This window comes from Dioscorea cayenensis, chromosome 6, assembly GCF_009730915.1.
Source record: "Dioscorea cayenensis subsp. rotundata cultivar TDr96_F1 chromosome 6, TDr96_F1_v2_PseudoChromosome.rev07_lg8_w22 25.fasta, whole genome shotgun sequence".
NCBI classification, from domain to species: Eukaryota; Viridiplantae; Streptophyta; class Magnoliopsida; order Dioscoreales; family Dioscoreaceae; genus Dioscorea; species Dioscorea cayenensis.
This window is the reverse complement of record NC_052476.1, coordinates 5,702,636-5,721,854: the sequence shown is the minus strand read 5'-3', so window position 1 is coordinate 5,721,854 and position 19,219 is coordinate 5,702,636. Positions and strand designations below refer to the sequence as shown.

General features: G+C 33.9%; 1 protein-coding gene across 1 annotated transcript; it reads left to right on the top strand.

Moving 5' to 3' along the window:
• Positions 1 to 7,685: 7,685 nt before the first annotated feature.
• On the top strand, positions 7,686 to 8,874 carry LOC120264006 (probable carboxylesterase 12). The gene has a single exon (XM_039271996.1). The coding sequence runs from the start codon at positions 7,751 to 7,753 to the stop codon at positions 8,678 to 8,680; it is 930 nt and encodes a 309-aa protein (XP_039127930.1). The 5' UTR covers positions 7,686 to 7,750; the 3' UTR covers positions 8,681 to 8,874.
• Positions 8,875 to 19,219: the final 10,345 nt, after the last annotated feature.

Genomic DNA, 19,219 nt, shown 5'->3' with positions numbered 1-19,219 from the left:
TATATTAAGTGCAAATTATACTTATCACTCACGGTCAAAACATCATAGACTGCAAGTGGGTTTACAAGGTTAAGCACAAGATGGATGGCAGCATCGACAGATACAAAGCTCGTCGAGTGGCAAAAGGATTTTGACAGCATTATGGTATTGATTATGAGGATACCTTCAGCCCAGTGGTTAAATCTGCAACAATTCGCTTGGTTCTCTCCATTGCTGTATCACGTGGTTGGGACTTGCGGCAATTGGATGTTCAGAACGCGTTTTTGCATGGTGTTTTGGAAGAGGAAGTTTTTATGCGTCAGCCTCCTAGGTACACAGACTCACAGCAACCGCATCATGTGTGCAAGCTGCATAAGGCTCTGTATGGTTTAAAACAGGCACCATAAGCTTGGTATGTTAGACTGAGCTCAAAGCTACAAAAACTTGGGTTCATGTCGTCTCGCGCTGATACTTCCTTATTTATTTATACCAATGGTGCGACTACTGTCTATGTTCTTATTTATGTTGATGACATTATTGTCACAGGCTCTTCCTTATTGGTGAGTTACACTTCTTTCTCGGAATTGAGGTAAAGAAACTGGATGATAGCATTATTCTCTCTCAGTGCAAATGTGTTACAGATCTTCTACTTCATGTTGGCATGTCGATATGCAAAGGTGCTACTACTCCCATGTCCAACACCGACAAGCTCTCTGTTACTATTGGGGATCCGTTAGGTCCCAAGGAGGCCACCAAATATAGAAGCACTGTTGGGACACTTCAGTACCTTATTCTCACACGGCCTGACATAGCTTACTCCGTTAACAAGGTGTGTCAATTCCTTCACTCTCCTACCAACGTGCACTGGACGGCGGTGAAACAGATACTTCGGTATCTCAACCACACTGTAACAATTGGTATGAAGATTTTCAGGTCTTTCTCCACCTTGGTGAGTGCCTTTTCCGATGCTAATTGGGCTGGATGTCATGATAATAGGAGGTCTACAGGTGGCTTTGCTGTTTTCTTTAGATCTAACTTGATCTCGTGGAGTGCGCATAAGCAAGCAACAGTCTCTCGATCTAGCACAGAAGCAGAATATAGATCACTAACGAATGGTATGGCGGAGATTGTTTGGGTACAATCGTTACTTAGTGAACTTTGTGTATTTCAATCTCGGACGGCATGCTTATGTGTGACAATCTTGGTGGCACCTAGTTGTCAACGAACCCTGTCTTCCATGCTAGGACCAAACACATTGAAGTGGATCTCCATTTCGTCCGAGAACGAGTCACACGCAAGGTTCTTGACATTCGATTCATTCCTTCACAAGATCAAGTGGCAGATGGTTTTACAAAGCCATTGCTGGCACAGCTACAGGAGAAATTCAAGCGCAATCTCAATCTTCATCAATTGTGATTGAAGGGGGCTGTTAAGATAATTAGGATCCATGTTAAGATAATTAGGATCCATGTATAGTTGGTAAGAAACCAAATCATATGACATCCATGTATAATTGGTAAGAAACCAAATCATATCACATAATTATAGGATATGTATCAACGTTGATTGTAAGCCATAAAATTGTAACTCTATCTTATATATAAATATGAGAAGGATGCAACCTGTAAGGTGTGCAAGTTACAAAACCCTAATTCATTAATTCCTTTTAGAAAGGCATGCCGTAGTTTATGCGCCCGCACAGGAGTCGGTATTGATGCATAATTTCTGGGTTATAAAAATCGGACTCTAAGGTCTGAGAATAAGCTTTCTTCCATTTTTTGGCCACTCTTGGCCACACTTTGGGGGTGATTTGAGGGAGTGTCTAACAAAGATCAAGCCAACATCTAAGCATCAAGCTAGGCCACTTAGAGAGATTTAATGTGGCATCACTCATCTTGTTCAGCTTGGTAGGAGAAAAGGGAGAAAACTTCATCAACTCAAGAGGATTTCAAAGATAGAGAGAGTTTTTATGATTTATTTGTTTTCATTTTACCTCTAATCTTGCTTAGTACTTCTTTATCATGAGAACTTAAAACCCAAGGGCACCGGATGTTGGTGAACCTTGGGATAAACATGTGATTTGTGAATGTTTGGTTTGGTTTAATACATTGTTTATGTTTGTGATTCAATCTATAACACTTGTTTGTCTTAGATTACAATATAGAGAATTCTGTAATTCATGTATGAATTGTGTATTTGAGGAAGGTGAACATCCTTTGTACTAGGTCATGCATAGATTGATAGTTTTTTGAGGTGTCAACATAATTGAGAACTCGGGTGCCAAAACGCCCTCCAATTTAGTGAAATCCTTATGACAGAGACTCCTACAATGTAATGCAATCTTAGGAGAGTCAGTCATGAATTGATTTAAGCAACTCTCATATAGGATTAAGAGCTAGTCACAAAGATGTTAGGGTTAGCTCATTTTGGAGATCTTGCGGTCCAAACACAACTTTGCCATGCCAAACCAACTTCCTAGATCACGCTAGTAGTCCTAAGGGGATCTACATTCGAAGGCCATCATCTCCCATCGATTTTAAGCCTAAAAATCACAAGTTTAGTGCTGAGCCTCCAGTTTCACCTTTCCTTACTAGTTTATAGTCAAAATTGCTAGAGTTGGAGCTCTATAATTTGCATTATTTAACACATGTTGAAGATGATATGGAAAAAGCAATGATGTGGCATAGTTTGGTGGCATGGCAAGATGACATGGAGTGGATGCATGAAGAAGATTTTTGTGAAATCAAAGCCATATTTGGAGAAGGTATATAAGGCAAGTGGATTGCAACTTCAAGAACACGCGAACAGGATCCTAACCATATGAAGTCAAAGACTAAATGAAAACACTTGTATATTTGGCAAGTAAATCAATCAAGCAACCACTTGGAGACAAGATCTAATTAAGCCATTATTTAGATGCAATTAATGGATTGTTCGGATTTGGAGGAAATGTAAATATGGGTGAAGCTAATTGAAGACACTTATTATATGGAGATGATTAAAGCCTAAATTTAGATGAATGAAGATCAAGTTTGATGATTGTAAAGACCAAACTTGGATGAATAGAGATAATGTTCAGAAAGAATATCTTTAAGGCCTTTAAAGACTATCTTTGGTGAGATGGAGACGCGTCTTGGAAGATGAGACCATTGAGAGAGGGACCTGCTGATATGATGTGAAGAAGCAAGCTAGTTTCTAGTAAGAAAATTTTAGGAGGAGTTGACTGCATCGACTTGGACTAGCATGACCGGGATGGTTGGAGGCGTCGTAAGGTCATATTGCAATGGAAGCTAAAACTTAATCAAGATCAACATGCGGGTCACGTTACAAGCTCGGTTATAATAGTTGTTGCAATATCTAATTTTGGAAGGTGTCTAAATTAGGAACATAAGAGATTGAGTGATAAACTAACACACACCCCTCCGGAACTAATAAAAACATTTTCAATTTGTTTAGGTTAGATAATAACAAAGAGTGAGTAATCCTAATTCCTTGGCCCCGTGGAATACAATCATCTTGTTTTTGTTTGAGATATTACTTGATGAAATATGCGTTTGCGGCAGGCAACCCATCAAGCATCTTCATTTCTTACTCTAATACCAATTTAGTTATTCTGCATCTTTTCTTATTTGGGTATAGATGTTTCTTACTTAGAAAGTATTCACCAAGTTTTCAAGAATTAGAATATCAAAGATAAAATTATTCTCCGAGTGAGAAGAATAGACCATGTATTATTTGGCCTAGATAGAACTATTAGCAAGTATGCTTCTTTTTGGCAATGATGTGCCACCCTAATTTCTCCTACTTTGGGCGATTAACACACCAAATACAGTGGGCCTAACTGAGATGGATTTTTAAATAGTGCCATGAGTATGCGTAGAGTTGGCATTATTCTTCCCTTTATTAACTTGCCTACATGACAAGGGAGCCTTGGTCAAATCCAAATTTGAACTTTTAAAAATCATCTAACGTTCAATAAATAAAGGATTATCATCAATTTTCAAATCGAAAGCCTTCGGAAAAAATCAAGTAAATTAAATCTTAAGCTTGAAGATTTGATTCCTTCTAAATTGATTCAAAATGCCCAAATTTACACCATTTCTTTGTTTAGTTTGCCAATTATCCCTAGGAGCTAGCATCCATAACCAAACTCCAAATTACCATCAGCCACCTCTGTCATGACTCCATTTTTCTGGTTATCTCAAATTTAATAAGAATTAGTAGCAATAAAGGCATCCTTGTTCTCTATAGCATTCTTTAAGCAAGCAACTAAGTTATGCCCACACATTGCGACTAAACAAATATGTGGAAAGCCTCCATATTCCACGCTCAATCATAACCATCCAAATGAAATTTTGGAAGTAATGGTTTAGGCAAGTCAAATATCACCACCCTTGCAAATAGTCCTCTTTTTTTTTTAATAAAAGCAGTATAATAATTAATCTTCAAATTTCCACAAATAATGTTGCCAATTTTCGTGAGAATGGCTTTGTGATAGTATTACTACTCCATACAGGAACGAAACCAAGACTTATTGATTGGGGGAGGCTGAGGGCAAAATGTCAAAAAAATATTTCAGTCAATATAACAATTATATTCGATACAAAATAGTGCGATATTGTGACATTTAATTAAAACAATCACAAAAAGCATATAACGTTTATCTTATCTGATGTGTGGTTTAGGATTAGTTTTGATCTAGTAGTAGATCTCTGTTGGCTTTCTTGGCCTTGCCTGTGGTCAATGGATTTCTTATTTTTCTCTTTTTTTTAACTATTTTCTAATAATTCTTGATCTCGATGAAATGAATCTCATATTGTTAAGATTTTTAGCATTCCTCTTGTTTGATATTTTTATTAAATCCCTTTTTTTTAAATGGTTAATGATGTGATTTTTAATTCATCCAATCAGAAAGTTTGGTATAATTCAACTATGAATGATGTGATTGAAAATAAGCTAATTTTTCTTTATATAAAAATAAATAATATTAATTGTAGATTTTACCAACTAAGCTTCCTTGCTATGCAATTAATATAATATAAAAATAAATTATGTTAATTGTTCTCTAAACAATGTTGCTAAAATAGAATTCAAATACCAAAGTTGACTAATGGAATTATTTTTCTAATTCTGAGTCTCTGACACATGTTAAAAAATAAATAAATAAATTTTTAAACAATGTGATTTATATTAAAACTAATATTATTTTTTAAACCCTCCATATTATTAACAGTGCTAAATATATATTATTATAAAAAATAAAAAATAATCACAATTCTAACAAGGCTCAAACTACAAGTCCATATCTATTCTTGGGATGTCATTGTCGAGCCTATATAAAGCTTATAAAATTCAAACCCTTGTATCTTTCGTGAGTCTCTTCAATGACGGCGGTGTGCTCGAGCTGCGGCGAGGGCAGCATCATCGTCGATTCGGGCACCTTCAAACGGGTGTGCGACTTGTGCGGCGTCATCCACTACACCAACGACTTCGTCGCCAAGATCTTCATCGGTCGCCATCCTTGTCCACTCTTTCGGTGACTTTGGCCACCTCGAGCGACGCCAGTACGAGCCAAGGAGGGGCTGCTGGCCTGGCCGAAAGGAGGGGCTGGTTCTATGTCTTCCGGCCAAACAAAGAAGAACGTCCGTGCTGTGGGGGGTTGAAGCCCCTGCTAACCCCCTTTGGTTCTGTCCTTGACTCAATATCTAGAATTCGGACTGGATCACTTCCTAAGAAATTAATGTCACTGAGGCTCTAAAGTAAGGATACAACTAATGAACTTTTTAAAAGATAATAGCCCATTATTACCCAAGGACCACCTAATATAGTTCTAAGAGTATCTAGTTCATTAGAAAGTTACATCAAGATGAACTAATTATTTAGATCAATAACTTTAGAGTCCTTGGAATGTTTTCATAATTCTTGCATACAATTGCACGAAGTGTAATAACCAATAAGGCATCCCCTAAATTTGACAATAATAGCTTGCTTCCATGGTTGTAATAATAGACTATGTTGTCTAGAAGATAAATTGATATTGGGACTCTAATCATCTATTGTAACCTCGAAGCCCACTGTCATCAAATCCCTTCATTCATAACTTACACACCGTCATCTTCATTCCTTTATCTTCATTTTTACCATCCCCTTCTTCCTCCTCAAACAATTTAGATAAACTATCAAACTCCATATTTTCGTCTTCTACTCTGAAACACCTACTACTTCATCCTCCTTACCTCGAAACTTAAACCTCTTAGTTGCATCATTTTTGTCGGTAGCAAAAAAGCTCTATCTTACAACCGACATTGTAATATTATTTGTAAACTTGATGCTAGATTGATGTTTGATCATATTAAATATGTTAATATTGTTTTGAACCATCTTAGAAGCTTTATTGGTAATATTAAATAATTAAAAAAATTCAAAGATTCAAATATTTCCTTTCATCTTGAGGGATGTAATTTTTTGTGGAGATTCCAAATTTAAATTTAATATGGAGGTTGATTTTAAAGTACTGTGACAGTCGGTGAATCTCTTTCTTCTTTTCTTTGTTGCTTGGTGATATTTTTTAAATACAGAGCTTCTTAAAAGTTTTAGGGTAAATTATTTAAATAGAAATTCAATTATTCGATTACTCCTATTTGAGTCACTGAGGTGTAAAAGTTTTAATTGGATACTCCAATTTTAGATTTATGTTCAATTGAGTCATTTACACAACCGCCGTTAACGGAAGTCTGACATAGCATGACATGTCACACAACTTATCAATATCAGCTATGCCGCATTATATTCTCTCTTGTTTGTGTGTAAGATTCCAACTTGTATTTGAAACTGAGTTACCATTAATTATATTATCATGTTGCAATCTCATAATATTATTATGTTATGTCTCGTGCCATGGCATATGTGGCATAAATTGTGTGATATGTCATGCCACGTCAGTCTCAAGTTAACGATGTTAGCACGAGTGACTCAATTAAATATCAATCTAAAGTTGAGATACTCAATAGAAAATTTTTATTATTCAATGACTCAAATAAAAGTAAATGAATAGTTAAGTGACTATTAAATAATTTACTTAAAATTCTAATGCTTGACATACAGCGATTATTTAAAAATATATATACATAATCAAAAAAACTTCCAGCACGCCATATGTTGCCTTAAAGCTTTATGATTAAAACATATTAATTGTTTTTCAAAAATCCACCACACCATATGCTTGTGAGCTCTAAGTTATAACTGAACATTCCAAATTATCCTTTCTGTGTAACGATCTATTAAAAAAATAATGATAAAAAATAAATAAATAAATAAAATCCACTCAATGTAAACAAAATTCACGTCCGTCATATATATATATTTTGAGAAAAACGACAAGCGCCGGAACCCAGGGACGAACACGTCACCTTGCGCGAGATGAGAATCGAACTTGGGGAGCCACGCTCGACACTCGAGACGAACACCCTACGCAAGGGACCCGATGTCAATAGACCAAATGGTCGTTGGCCACGTTCGTCATTTGTCCACATATGCTTGGGTGGTCGTAGCCATGAATCTCCGAAAAAATATCTTCGCTACAGAAATCTATAATTAAAAATAATAATTTTTAATAATAATAATAATAATAGAGAAGAAAAGGAAATATGAAATAAATAATTATTATAATAAAAAAAAAACCATTTCTATATAAACGTCCAAAACCAACTATGAAGAAGCCACTCATCAATCTCAAAAACAAAGACCCCCAAAAGCTTCGTGGAGTTCATAAATGGCGGAAGATCTAGACAACCAAATCGACCAAGACTTCTCTCCCCTCCTCCGCATCTACAAGAGCGGCCGCGTCGAGCGCTTGCTCGGCAGTGAAGTCGTTACCCCCTCCACCGACCCCTCCACCGGCGTCTCCTCCAAAGACCTTCTCATCGACCCCACCACCGGCCTCTCCGTCCGTCTCTACCTCCCCGCCGGCCACCCACACCCCGACCCCAACCTCCCCCTCCTCATCTACTTCCATGGCGGCGCCTTCTGCGTCGAGAGCGCCTCTTCCCCCACATACCACAACTACCTCAACGCCCTCGTCGCCAGATCCAACATCACCGTTGTCTCCGTCGACTACCGCCGCGCACCGGAGCACCCTCTCCCCGCCGCCTACGATGATTCCTGGGCCGTGCTTCGCTGGGCCGCTAACCTTGCAGATTTCAAGCGTGTGTTCCTCGCCGGTGACAGCGCCGGCGCCAACATTGCGCATCGGATGGCGATGATGGCCGGAAATGAAGGTTCAGATCTGGGAATGAAAATCAAAGGTATGGCTTTAATTCACTCTTACTTCTGGGGAAGGGATGCATTGGAAGGGGAAAGCGAGGATCTGAAGTTCAGGGAAGGGATGGAGAGAATGTGGAGGTTTGTGTGCCCGTCGACGACGGAGGGTACGGACGATGTGTGGGCGAATCCACTGAGGGAGCCGGTGGAGAGGCTGGCGAGGTTAGGGTGTCAGAAGGTGATGGTGTGGGTGGCTGAGAAGGATATCTTAAGAACGAGAGGAGTTGCGTACTGTGAAGCGTTGAAGAAGAGTGGTTGGAATGGAGATGTGAAGCTTGGGGAGCATGAAGGACAGGGCCATTGTTTTCATCTACTGGATCCTCAGTCTCAGCAGGCTTTGGAGTTTTTGGAGGATTTCGGAAAGTTTTTGAATCAAGAGTAGATGGACTTTTGGGACTAGGGGTTTTTGGGTTGAGAATAAAGTTGAATCTTTGACCAAAAAAAAAATTGCATCTTCACTTCCATATGCGCATCTCACAATTTGTAGGTGTTCTATTAAAAAAATGTATGATGCGAATTTTAGATTGGTGATTATTATCAGGAAGATGTTTGAGTGTGTGCATTCTGAATTTTAAGTTTGTTTAATAAAATAATAAAAAAATTGAAATTGAAAAAAAAAAAAATTTCTTAGCATGGTTATTGCGTCTAGAGATTCTGGTCACAAAAATAATGTGTTGTCTATTATATTTAATTATATACAGTAGGATTGGATGTGCAGTATTTATTATTAAAATATTTTATTAATTTATTTTGTAAATTTAAAGGAAATCTAGGAAAAAGAAAGGGCAGCAATGCATGTGTATAGACATACTGTTATTGCCCACTTTAGAATGGGCGGAGACGTGCGTCTCACTTTTGACCCAGATGGCTGGCCGGTTTTTCATGTCTTTGTGTCTCGCCCCGGCCCATTTTGTGGAGGATGGCGTGGAGGATGAAGAGGATGAGCTCGCTTCATCGTTGGATGCGTTGTTTGGGGAAGAGCAGGCTTCATCGGTGCCGGGCTTGGATGCTCTTCATAAGGTTGAAGAAGGCGGAGGGAAGGACATCTTGGAGCTGCCTGTGGTTGTAGATGGTTTAGCTTTCTCTCATGGGAAGCGTGCGGCGGTGGAGCTTGGCTCCCACGAGGTGGGTTTGGAAGTGGGTCTAGTGGTGGATGTGGTGGAGCTTGGGCTCTGCGATGGCGGACTGGAGTACGGGCCTTTTAAGCCGGTGGTGGAGCGGGGCTCCCACATCTTGGACCTGAGGCTCGGAGACACAGTGGAGATACTGGCCACGGTTGAGCTTGGCGTCTGCCCTGGTGGTTTGAGTGAACTTGGGATGATGGAGCTTGGCTATCGTAATAGTGGTTCGCCGGTGATGGGGCAAGAGGAGAATTCGGTAGCGATGGTGGAGTTGCACTCCCTCACCGGCAAGAAGAAGATAGGGGTGGAGATTAGCCGGATGGACAGCGTGGCGTTGGCTCGGGTGGCGTTGGTTGAATTGCATTCCCACGCAGCCATGAGGAAGACCGGGGTGGAGCTTGGCTCTCCCATTGTTGGAAAACAGGTTGTGGTTGAGCGTGGCTCCACTGCTGCCGGGAAGTTCTCAACTGCCGCCGGGACGATGACGGTGCTCCAGTCATCGAGGTCATCACAGGTTTCCGGTGGCCGGATGGTCTTGAGGGGAAGAACCGTCGGGCGGGAGGCTTCTCGGACCGTTGAACTTTTGCGGATATGGACGGGAGGCTCAAGTAGACGACGTGTCGAGCATGGGATGGTTCGTGCGTTAGCCGAGGCATGTTGCAGATCTGCTAGCGCGCTTGGAGAGGGAATTCGGGCTGTGATGGCCGAGGTTTCAGGATGTGTGGACGTAGGTATTTTCCCCTCGGGGAGTGGCGAGCAATCCCTCTTCGGTGTCACCATCTCATTGGTCTAATACTTAGCTGTTGGGCTCTCATTGGTTGGGGATCCTTTCAGGTTTAAACTGTTTTCAATGTGGACCATGTTATTAATGCTATGTGGGTGGGCGGTAATCCGATCGACTGGTTGGAGAGACTTCATATTGGATTTGGGCCGAGTGGGCCCTACGTTGGTGTTTGCACTGGTTGGAGCCTTATTTTCATCTTTTGGTAGGCCCAAAAACAAGATTGTGTATCTGGAAGTCTTTGTCACTAGCGTTCGTTGCTCTTTGGAGATGATAGAGCCTCATGTCGACATCCCCCGTGGTCGACAATTCAGTGTGAGAGGTACGGAGCTTTTGGGGGAATAGGCCGATGCTAATCCACTTCTGTCTGCGGGAGTGATTTTCGTCGTCATCTTATCTTTTCTTATCTTATCTTTTCCTCTACCTCGTTGTTGACGTGTTTGTTTGTGTTTTCCACATCTAGTGGATATTTTGTACTCTTTATCTTCTTTTTAATATTAGTGGTTTATCCACCTTTTCAAAAAAAAAAAAAATATATACTGTTATTGAAAAATATTATTTATATAATGTTGAGTATGATGGTTTAGAAAGAGGGTGAATAATTTTATATAAAATTAAATATGTTTATATAATTGAAATAATTACATTTAAAATAAGTGTTTATAAATAATTATCATTTATAAAAATAAAATCACATGCATATTTTTTTATTTTTTATTAAAATGAGGGTATTTTCCAAATATAATCATAAATTTTTCGCTAAAAATCTAATTGTCATGTCTAAGCAATGGGGACATTATTTTTAGAAAGTGGATTTTAACTATAGAAGTAAATAAAAATATAACAATAAAAAAAATATATCTTGTTTAAAGGTAGATATTCAAATATGATTTTTAGAGGGGTTCTAACCAATAATGTACTTACATGGATTATTTCTAAATTTTGGTATTATTAGAAAAAAAATAAAATGGTTGTCATTGATGGCATATTTGTAAATATGATATAGTTAAAGGGTAAATGTGGAAAAATAACTTGCTTATAATATAAGGATATATTCCTACAAAACCTAATTTTGCATGTATAAATTTGTTATACTTAATTTAAATGTTTTTTAAAAAAATTTGCTAACCTAGGCCACCACATGAATAAGTTATGATTTTTATAGCAGTTTTTTTTGATAAATTTGCTATCATGTTTCCATGTATACTTTTTGTGTACTAACCTAATTCTTAGGGACTATTTTTTTGACAATAATTCTTAAGAACTAAATTTATATTTTATTGGTATTTTTGATGTTTTGGAAATCAATGTACTGCTCTATTTCATTTATTTATTTATTTTGAGAAATTAACCACACTAAAAAAAACTTGAACTCTCAATCTTTGGACAGGTAGGGAGTGAAGTTTCAACTCTCCATAAATGAAATAATTCATCTATAGTCTATTAAACACAAACAAGAGCAATAAAATTATTTTGTATGTTGTGTGCATAAGTTGGGGAGTGGACATCAAACTATGGCTCGTGATGTTACGTATAAAGAACTCATTTATGTGTTATTACTTTTGATAGAAATCAATTGAATAAAAAAATGAGATTTATTACTTTAAGCTTTCCATTTAAAATATATGTATATACTCCCTCCCTCTAGTACTTTTCACTAATCACCTTTTTTTGAGTTTTTCTCTATTATTTTTTTATAGGATACCCAACTATGGTGAATTATCAGTTTGAGGTCCAAACTTTAATTTGTATCAAAATGGTGACCTATCTTTAATTATGTTTCCCCGATTAGGTACCCGGATAATTCCGGTTATATTTGAATGATGTGGCAGTTCGGAAATATAAGTCAGCATAAAAAAATAAATGGTGCTTGCCACGTCAGCAACCCAGGTCACATCTCTCTCTCTCTCTCTCTCTCTCTCTCTCTCTCTCTCTCTCTCAAGCTCTTTAATTAGTCAACTATATTCGCGTCTTGGTCCAAATGCGCAAGCTTGGCGTAGTCAACCTGTTCAGCCACCACCATGCCGAGTCTTGGTCCTCCGTCCGTCTTCAATCTCAGCAAGAACATCACTTTTAGAGTAGCTTTGGGTTGCAGCCCCATTCATGAAGAGCAAGACAAGTTTATCTCTCTCTCTCTCTCTCTCTCTCTCTCTCTCTCTCTCTCTCTCTCTCTCTCAGAAGCTCTTTAATTAATAATGGTGACCAACACTCATTTACTTGAACTGAATTTTTTTGACATTAAGAGCTAGAGCCATGGAAGGCTATTCATGGGGACGTCAAGAGATGTAAACCAAGTGAAGAAAATGTTAGAGATGATGTAGTTGGGTGGTGTTGGTGGAGGAGGAGCTTTGGGATGTCAGGGGGATCAGAAGGGAAGGAGGAAAAGGTTTTGAGAAAGCTAGAGAGAGAGAGAGAGAGAGAGAGATAACTCGGGTTCGGCGTGGCAAGCACCATTTATTTTTATCTCGACTCATATTTCCGAACTGCCACATCATTCAAATATGACCAGAATTACCCGGGTACCCAATCGATGAAACATAATTAAAGATAGATCACCATTTTGATACAAATCAAAGTTTGGACCCCAAACTGATAATTCACTATAGTTGTGCACCCTATCCAAAAAATTTCCCCCTTTTACTTGTTGTATTAAATCATTTTTTTCAAATTTACCCTTTAATGTAATATATTTGTATAATTTTTAATAAATTACAATCAACTAAGCATTAAATTATATACTCTACTTAGGGTTTGTTTAGTTGTCTATAAGTGAAATTATAATATAAGTTAAAGGTATAATTGTTGTACAAGTCCCTATAATTGTGTACTTTTTGCCTTTTTAGTCCTTCTAATACTTTTAAGTATAATTAAGTCCTCATATTTGGTCGAGTGAGGTCGTTCTAGTCCACGGTAATATTTTTAGGTACAATTAAGTCTTTGCAATTTACACTTGCCCATCTACACCGCGGACTTAAATGACCATACTCGATTGAATATGAGGACTTAATTATATATAAAAATATTGCAAGGACTAAAAGAGCAGAAAGTATACAATTACAGGGACCTATACAGCAATTAAACGTAAATGAAAATACTGTATTTCAAATTATATCATTGTTGTTTGATTTGTTGTACCTAGGAATGATGCATTTACTTTTTGTTATTTTCTATTTTATTTAAGTTTAAAGTTATACTTACCATGTAAGTAAGTTATAGTTACCCCAATTACCTATTATTATTATTATTAATTATTTAATAATCTTCATTAAAATTGATTTAAATATAAATAATTAATTAATTTAATAAATTTACAAATATTTAATATTTCTTTAAATTTATTACTTGAAAATATTTATAATTAATTTTATTAATTTTACAAAAAAAATTATGATAAAATATTTAATTATACAAATACTAAATTATAAAAATATAATATTATTTTATTTTATTACCTAAAAATATTTTTATAATTAATTTTTAAAAACAATATAATATTTTTAATAAAAAAATATTTTTTCATAAAATATTTAATCATATAAATATTAAATTATAAAAATATTTAATATTTATTTAATTTTATTACTTACAAATATTTTTATAATTGTTTTTTAAATAATATAATATTTTCAATAAAAAATATTTTGTCATAAAAATATTTAATTATAAAAATATTAAATTATAAAAAAATTAAATATTTTTTTAAATTTTAATACTTTAAAATATTTTTATAATTAAATTTAACCATAATTTACTTTAAATATTTTTAAAATTAAATATAATAGTGAGTGGATACCACTTAGGACCCGTTTGGATGGGAGTAATGGATCCCTAGGTATGGGAAACATTACCCCCATCCATCGGGTATATATCTTGAGTGGGTACTGTACTATGGTCAATTTTCACTTTGAGCATCAAACTTTAATTTGTATCATTTCGGTTATCCAACTTCAATTTGGTTTCATTGAGCGGGTACTAAGAGATTTTTTAGAGGAATTTAATGACGATGCTACGAAAATTGCATTGTCAGTAGCAATTCATGGGGTTATCTATTGTGGCTACATATCCTATCATCAACGATGTCAATATAGTCACCTATTATGCAATTCAATGATGTCCTCGTGTACATAATAGGTGGTAACATGGACATTGTTGATGATGTGGCATATACACATTAGTAGATGACATCGTTAATTGCTATGGACAAGGCAATTCTGGCAACAAGATCATCAAATTCCTCCTAGAAACCTCTTGGTACTCGTCCAGTGAAACCAAATTGAAGTTGGATAACCGAAATGATACAAATTGAACTTTGATGCTCAAAGTGAAATTTGACTATAGTATAGTACCCACTCAAGATATTTACCCCCCATCCATCTATACCCATGTTTGGGTATCTCTAGGCATGTTTAGAATTCCAAGTCATTGGGCATGTGATGGGGGTCAACTAGGTTTTGTCATTACCCCCAAAATTGGGGGTAATGCTTGGATTGAAGGTGGGAATGACATATTTGGCATTGCTTTATCATCCAACCCAAAATTGGGGGTAATTATATACTTTTATTAATTATTAAATAAAAGAATTAATAAAAGTATTTAATTATGATAAGTAAAGTGAAATGACATTTTTGCCCATACTTAGGATTTAATTAAATAATAATTATTAATTTAAATAACTAATTATAATATTAAAAGTAAATAATAATTAATGTAAATTGAGCCATTTAAATATTATAATAATTAAAGTGAAATGACAGTTTTGCCCTACATAGATTTAATTAAATAAAATAATTAATAAAAGTATTTAATTATGATAAGTAAAGTGAAATGACATTTTTGCCCCTACTTAAGACTTAATTAAATAATAATAATAATTAATTTAAATAACTAATTATAATAATTAAATTAAATTATAATAAAAATAAATTGAGCCATTTAAATATTATAATAATTACAGTGAAATGACATTTTGCCCTTACATAGATTTAATTAAATAAAATAATTAATTAAATTATTTAATTATGATAAGTAAAGTGAAATGACATTTTGGCCCCTACTTAAGACTTAATTAAATAATAATAATTAATTTAAATAACTAATTATAATAATTAAATTAAATTATAATACATAAATTGAGTCATTTAAATTTTATGATTAAATTAAATTGGTTAATGATAAAAAAATTTATTTATTCTAAATATTTAATTATAATAATTATAGAGACTAAATATTTATTTATATATAATTATTTTATATATTAATTTATCATTATTTATATTAAGGGCATTAAAGTAATTTACATATAATTCTCTATGTCACTTTTGCTATTCCCAACATTTATTCCTTTCCAACCAAACACCATTACCATTACCATTACTTTTCCCATTCCCATTACCATTATATTCCCATTACCATTACCATTACCACTCTTATTCCGTGATCCAAACGGACCATTACTTTACTGTATTTCAATTTACAACAAATTTTGTTGTAAGTTAAAATGCTATAAAAATAGGTGAGACGTAAGTCCACTTACATGTAAATTTAATTTTTACAGCAAATCAAATATTCATTTACGTGTGAAATCACTTATATTACAGTTGTTTATAAAAAATTCAAACAACACTTTAGAGGAGTTTTAAATAAAGATAATTTTGAAAAATAATAAAATATTTTATAAAATATAGGTTATTAATCAATTTCAATTAATTTTTTTTAATTAATGTGAATTAAATAAAATATAACATGTAAAAAAACCGAAAAAACTAATTTTTATAACAAAAATATAATTTATTATTTTTGAAGATTATAAATTTGCCCCATCATTGAAAATAAAATCAAAGACATGCTTGTACAGTTGCACATGTCGATTTTGATTGGCGCACCTAAAATTCTGTCTTTTGCAACCAGCTCTGCATTACAATAGGTATCAAGCACGTTATGTCAGACATTGAAAAAGTGGGCCAAAGATGCCATAATTTCCAACAAATGAACTGTCAGAATGACTCTATTTTGACCATGGATTCCTTATCCAATTTAACAATTAACAAATGTTGTTGATAATGATCATAATCATCCAATAATTTCCAAAAAAATTAAACTCTTTGATCCCAGAGAAATTGTCACCATTTTGACATTGCATGAGAATGATGATGATGATAATACCAGTTGTGGTATTAGAAACAAAATTTAGGAGATGCTAAATCTAAATTTAAAAAATTTATGCATATTAAATAATTTTATTAATTTAAATTTGAGATAATAATAATAAATAATTCAAAAATAAAATATACATCCATCTAAAAATTTTGATTTATATGTAAAAAAATTTATTATATTTACATAATTAGCAAATAACTCAACTAACAGTTAAACACTAAATTGACAAATAATACAATTAAAAAAAAAACAACTTAGCACAAATTGGCAATCTAAATTTATTTATACAACAATTACTTAACATATAATTTACATATAATCAATTTTCTATAGCAATTGATCACAACAAATATTTAATAGTTTTTATAACAATTTTCATAACAAATAATAAAACAAATATTTAATAAATATTCAATAATTATTTAATAAATGTAAAATATTTTTAGGAAACAAAATATCACACAAAAATTAAACAAATTAAAATAGATATAAAACAAATTGAAAAACATATAATAAGATCCTACAATAAAAGATAAAATATAAACTTGGAAGAGATTGAACAAAAAGAAAAAACTCACAAGATGCAATAATTTTGTTTTTGGAGATTTTGAGATAGCGGTTGCATTATTTTATAGTATTTATATTCATTATTACTATTTTTAAATTAATATCCTAAAAAATTGGTAATAATGTATTGATAAGTTCAATAAAAAATATATCTAAACATAAAATTTTAAAACAATAATATTTGAAGATTCATATTTGGTTAGCCATATTATTTATTATTGTCACCAAATACCAATTTTATTTAATACAATAATCTTAGGCTGTGTTTGATTGCCCCTTCTTCTCTTGGAAAAATTTTCTACGGGTAATTTTCTAGCCAAATAGATTGTTTGTTTGCTAAAATTTTCCGTGGAAATTTTTTTCCACAAACTCTATCACGTGACCCTTTTTTCCTTCAAATCAGTGAAAAATTTTTCCTGCCTTCACCCTAGGAAACGTTTTCTAGGGAAAACATAAAGCTATGTGAATAAATAACGTGCGATTGAAATATTTAAAATAATTTTTCTCTTAAAAATTTTAAAGAAAAGTTTTTCCTTTTCTTTTATTTTTTTTTTTAAAAAAAGATAAATTATATAACTTGATAATATTTTAAATAAATTTATCAAATCAGTGAACAGATCTCGCGGCGTTTTGACAGTAAGATTCAATTCCACATAGCGTTGTTTATAATTTTAAAATAACTTTTCTTTTAAAAATTTATAAGAAAAGTTTTTCCTTTTCTTTTAATTTTTTTAAAAAAGATAAATTATATAACTGGATAATATTTTAAATAAATTTATCCATATCAGAGAACAGATCCCGCGGCGTTTTGATGGTAAGATTCAATTCCACGTACCGATGTTTATAATTTTAATAATTTTTAAAAAAATTTATATTGAAAATTTGACTTTTTCCAGAGAAAAATAATGCAATCAAACAACAAATGAGGTTTTTTCTACTGAAAATGTTTCCATGGAAAAATAGAGCAATCAAACAATAAAATTTGTATTTTCTATAGAAATTTTTTGATTTTTTAGTTAGAAAATAATGCCAATTAAACGATAATTTTTTCATTTTTTATGTAAAATTTTTCCATGGAAAAATATTCCATAGAAAAATTTTCTTTTCCAACCATTTTCCATGTTGCCAATCAAACACAGCCTTATTGTTTTTTATTTAATTTATTTTAAATATTTGGGTAGAATTTAAAAAAAAATAAATAATATCACTTTCCATACAAATTATAATTATTAATATTTTAATATATATATATATATATATATACATTCATGGGCAAGGGGGTGCTTGAGCACACCCTTGCCCCCTTCTAGATCAACCAATGAATAAAACTAATACCTATTTTTTGACAAATGAAACAAGTAACAGCAAATTAAGATGCAGAGAAAATCAAGTTTCAGATTTTGTTTTTTTGTTTTTTTAATTTTAACTTTATCTTCACTCTAAATAAACAAAATTTCAGCCATGTTATAGCTTGGAAGAAAACTTTCAACATATGCTAACTCGCACATTTATAATAAAGCCATAAATAAAAATAAAAACAAGGAATACCCATACGCAAACACGAGAAACCAGACTTACAGTTGTAAGCAGAAGCCTTCTAGTCAACCACATTCTCGACCAAGAAAGCCATATGATCGTAATTCTTAAAGAAAATCAGGAAGATGTGTGTTAACGACGAGTTTCTTCTTGGCAACCAAAACCTTATCTAGTGTGGCAAATGGTGTTAGGAGGCAAAAGCCCAACGAGAAGTGAAAAGAATTTACGGTCATCTAGACTTTAATCCCACCAAATTTCAAAATAATGTCTTGTATAACATGATTGATGATCTTGGACCCAATTATCTAAGACTGAAACATTGGAGATAGTTGATTGACATTTAGTATGATTGGAAAATCAATTGCAAATATGGTAAACCGGTTTGAATTAAGGGCGGAATCCCATCCATTATCATCTGTAATCCTATATATGATTCAAGCTATAAAGAATACTTAGATAGACCAGACAACGTCACTTTACGTGACTGGACATTGAATAATCCACAATTTGAATTTATAGAGAATCCACTCTATCACACAGCTGACAACACTGACGGTAACGATCTTATTTCTGCCACTTAATTGTCATTGCCGCATCTCAAAAGTTATTTCACTTGCGTATTTTTCTGGGAGATGGTAAATCCATTCTATTTCCTAGTGAAGGACTATATAGACTAGCCGTTTAACAACAACTGGGACCGCATTACCATTGAACTCCATTTAAACTACAATCTCCGGAAGGCATTGCAGTTACACAAATG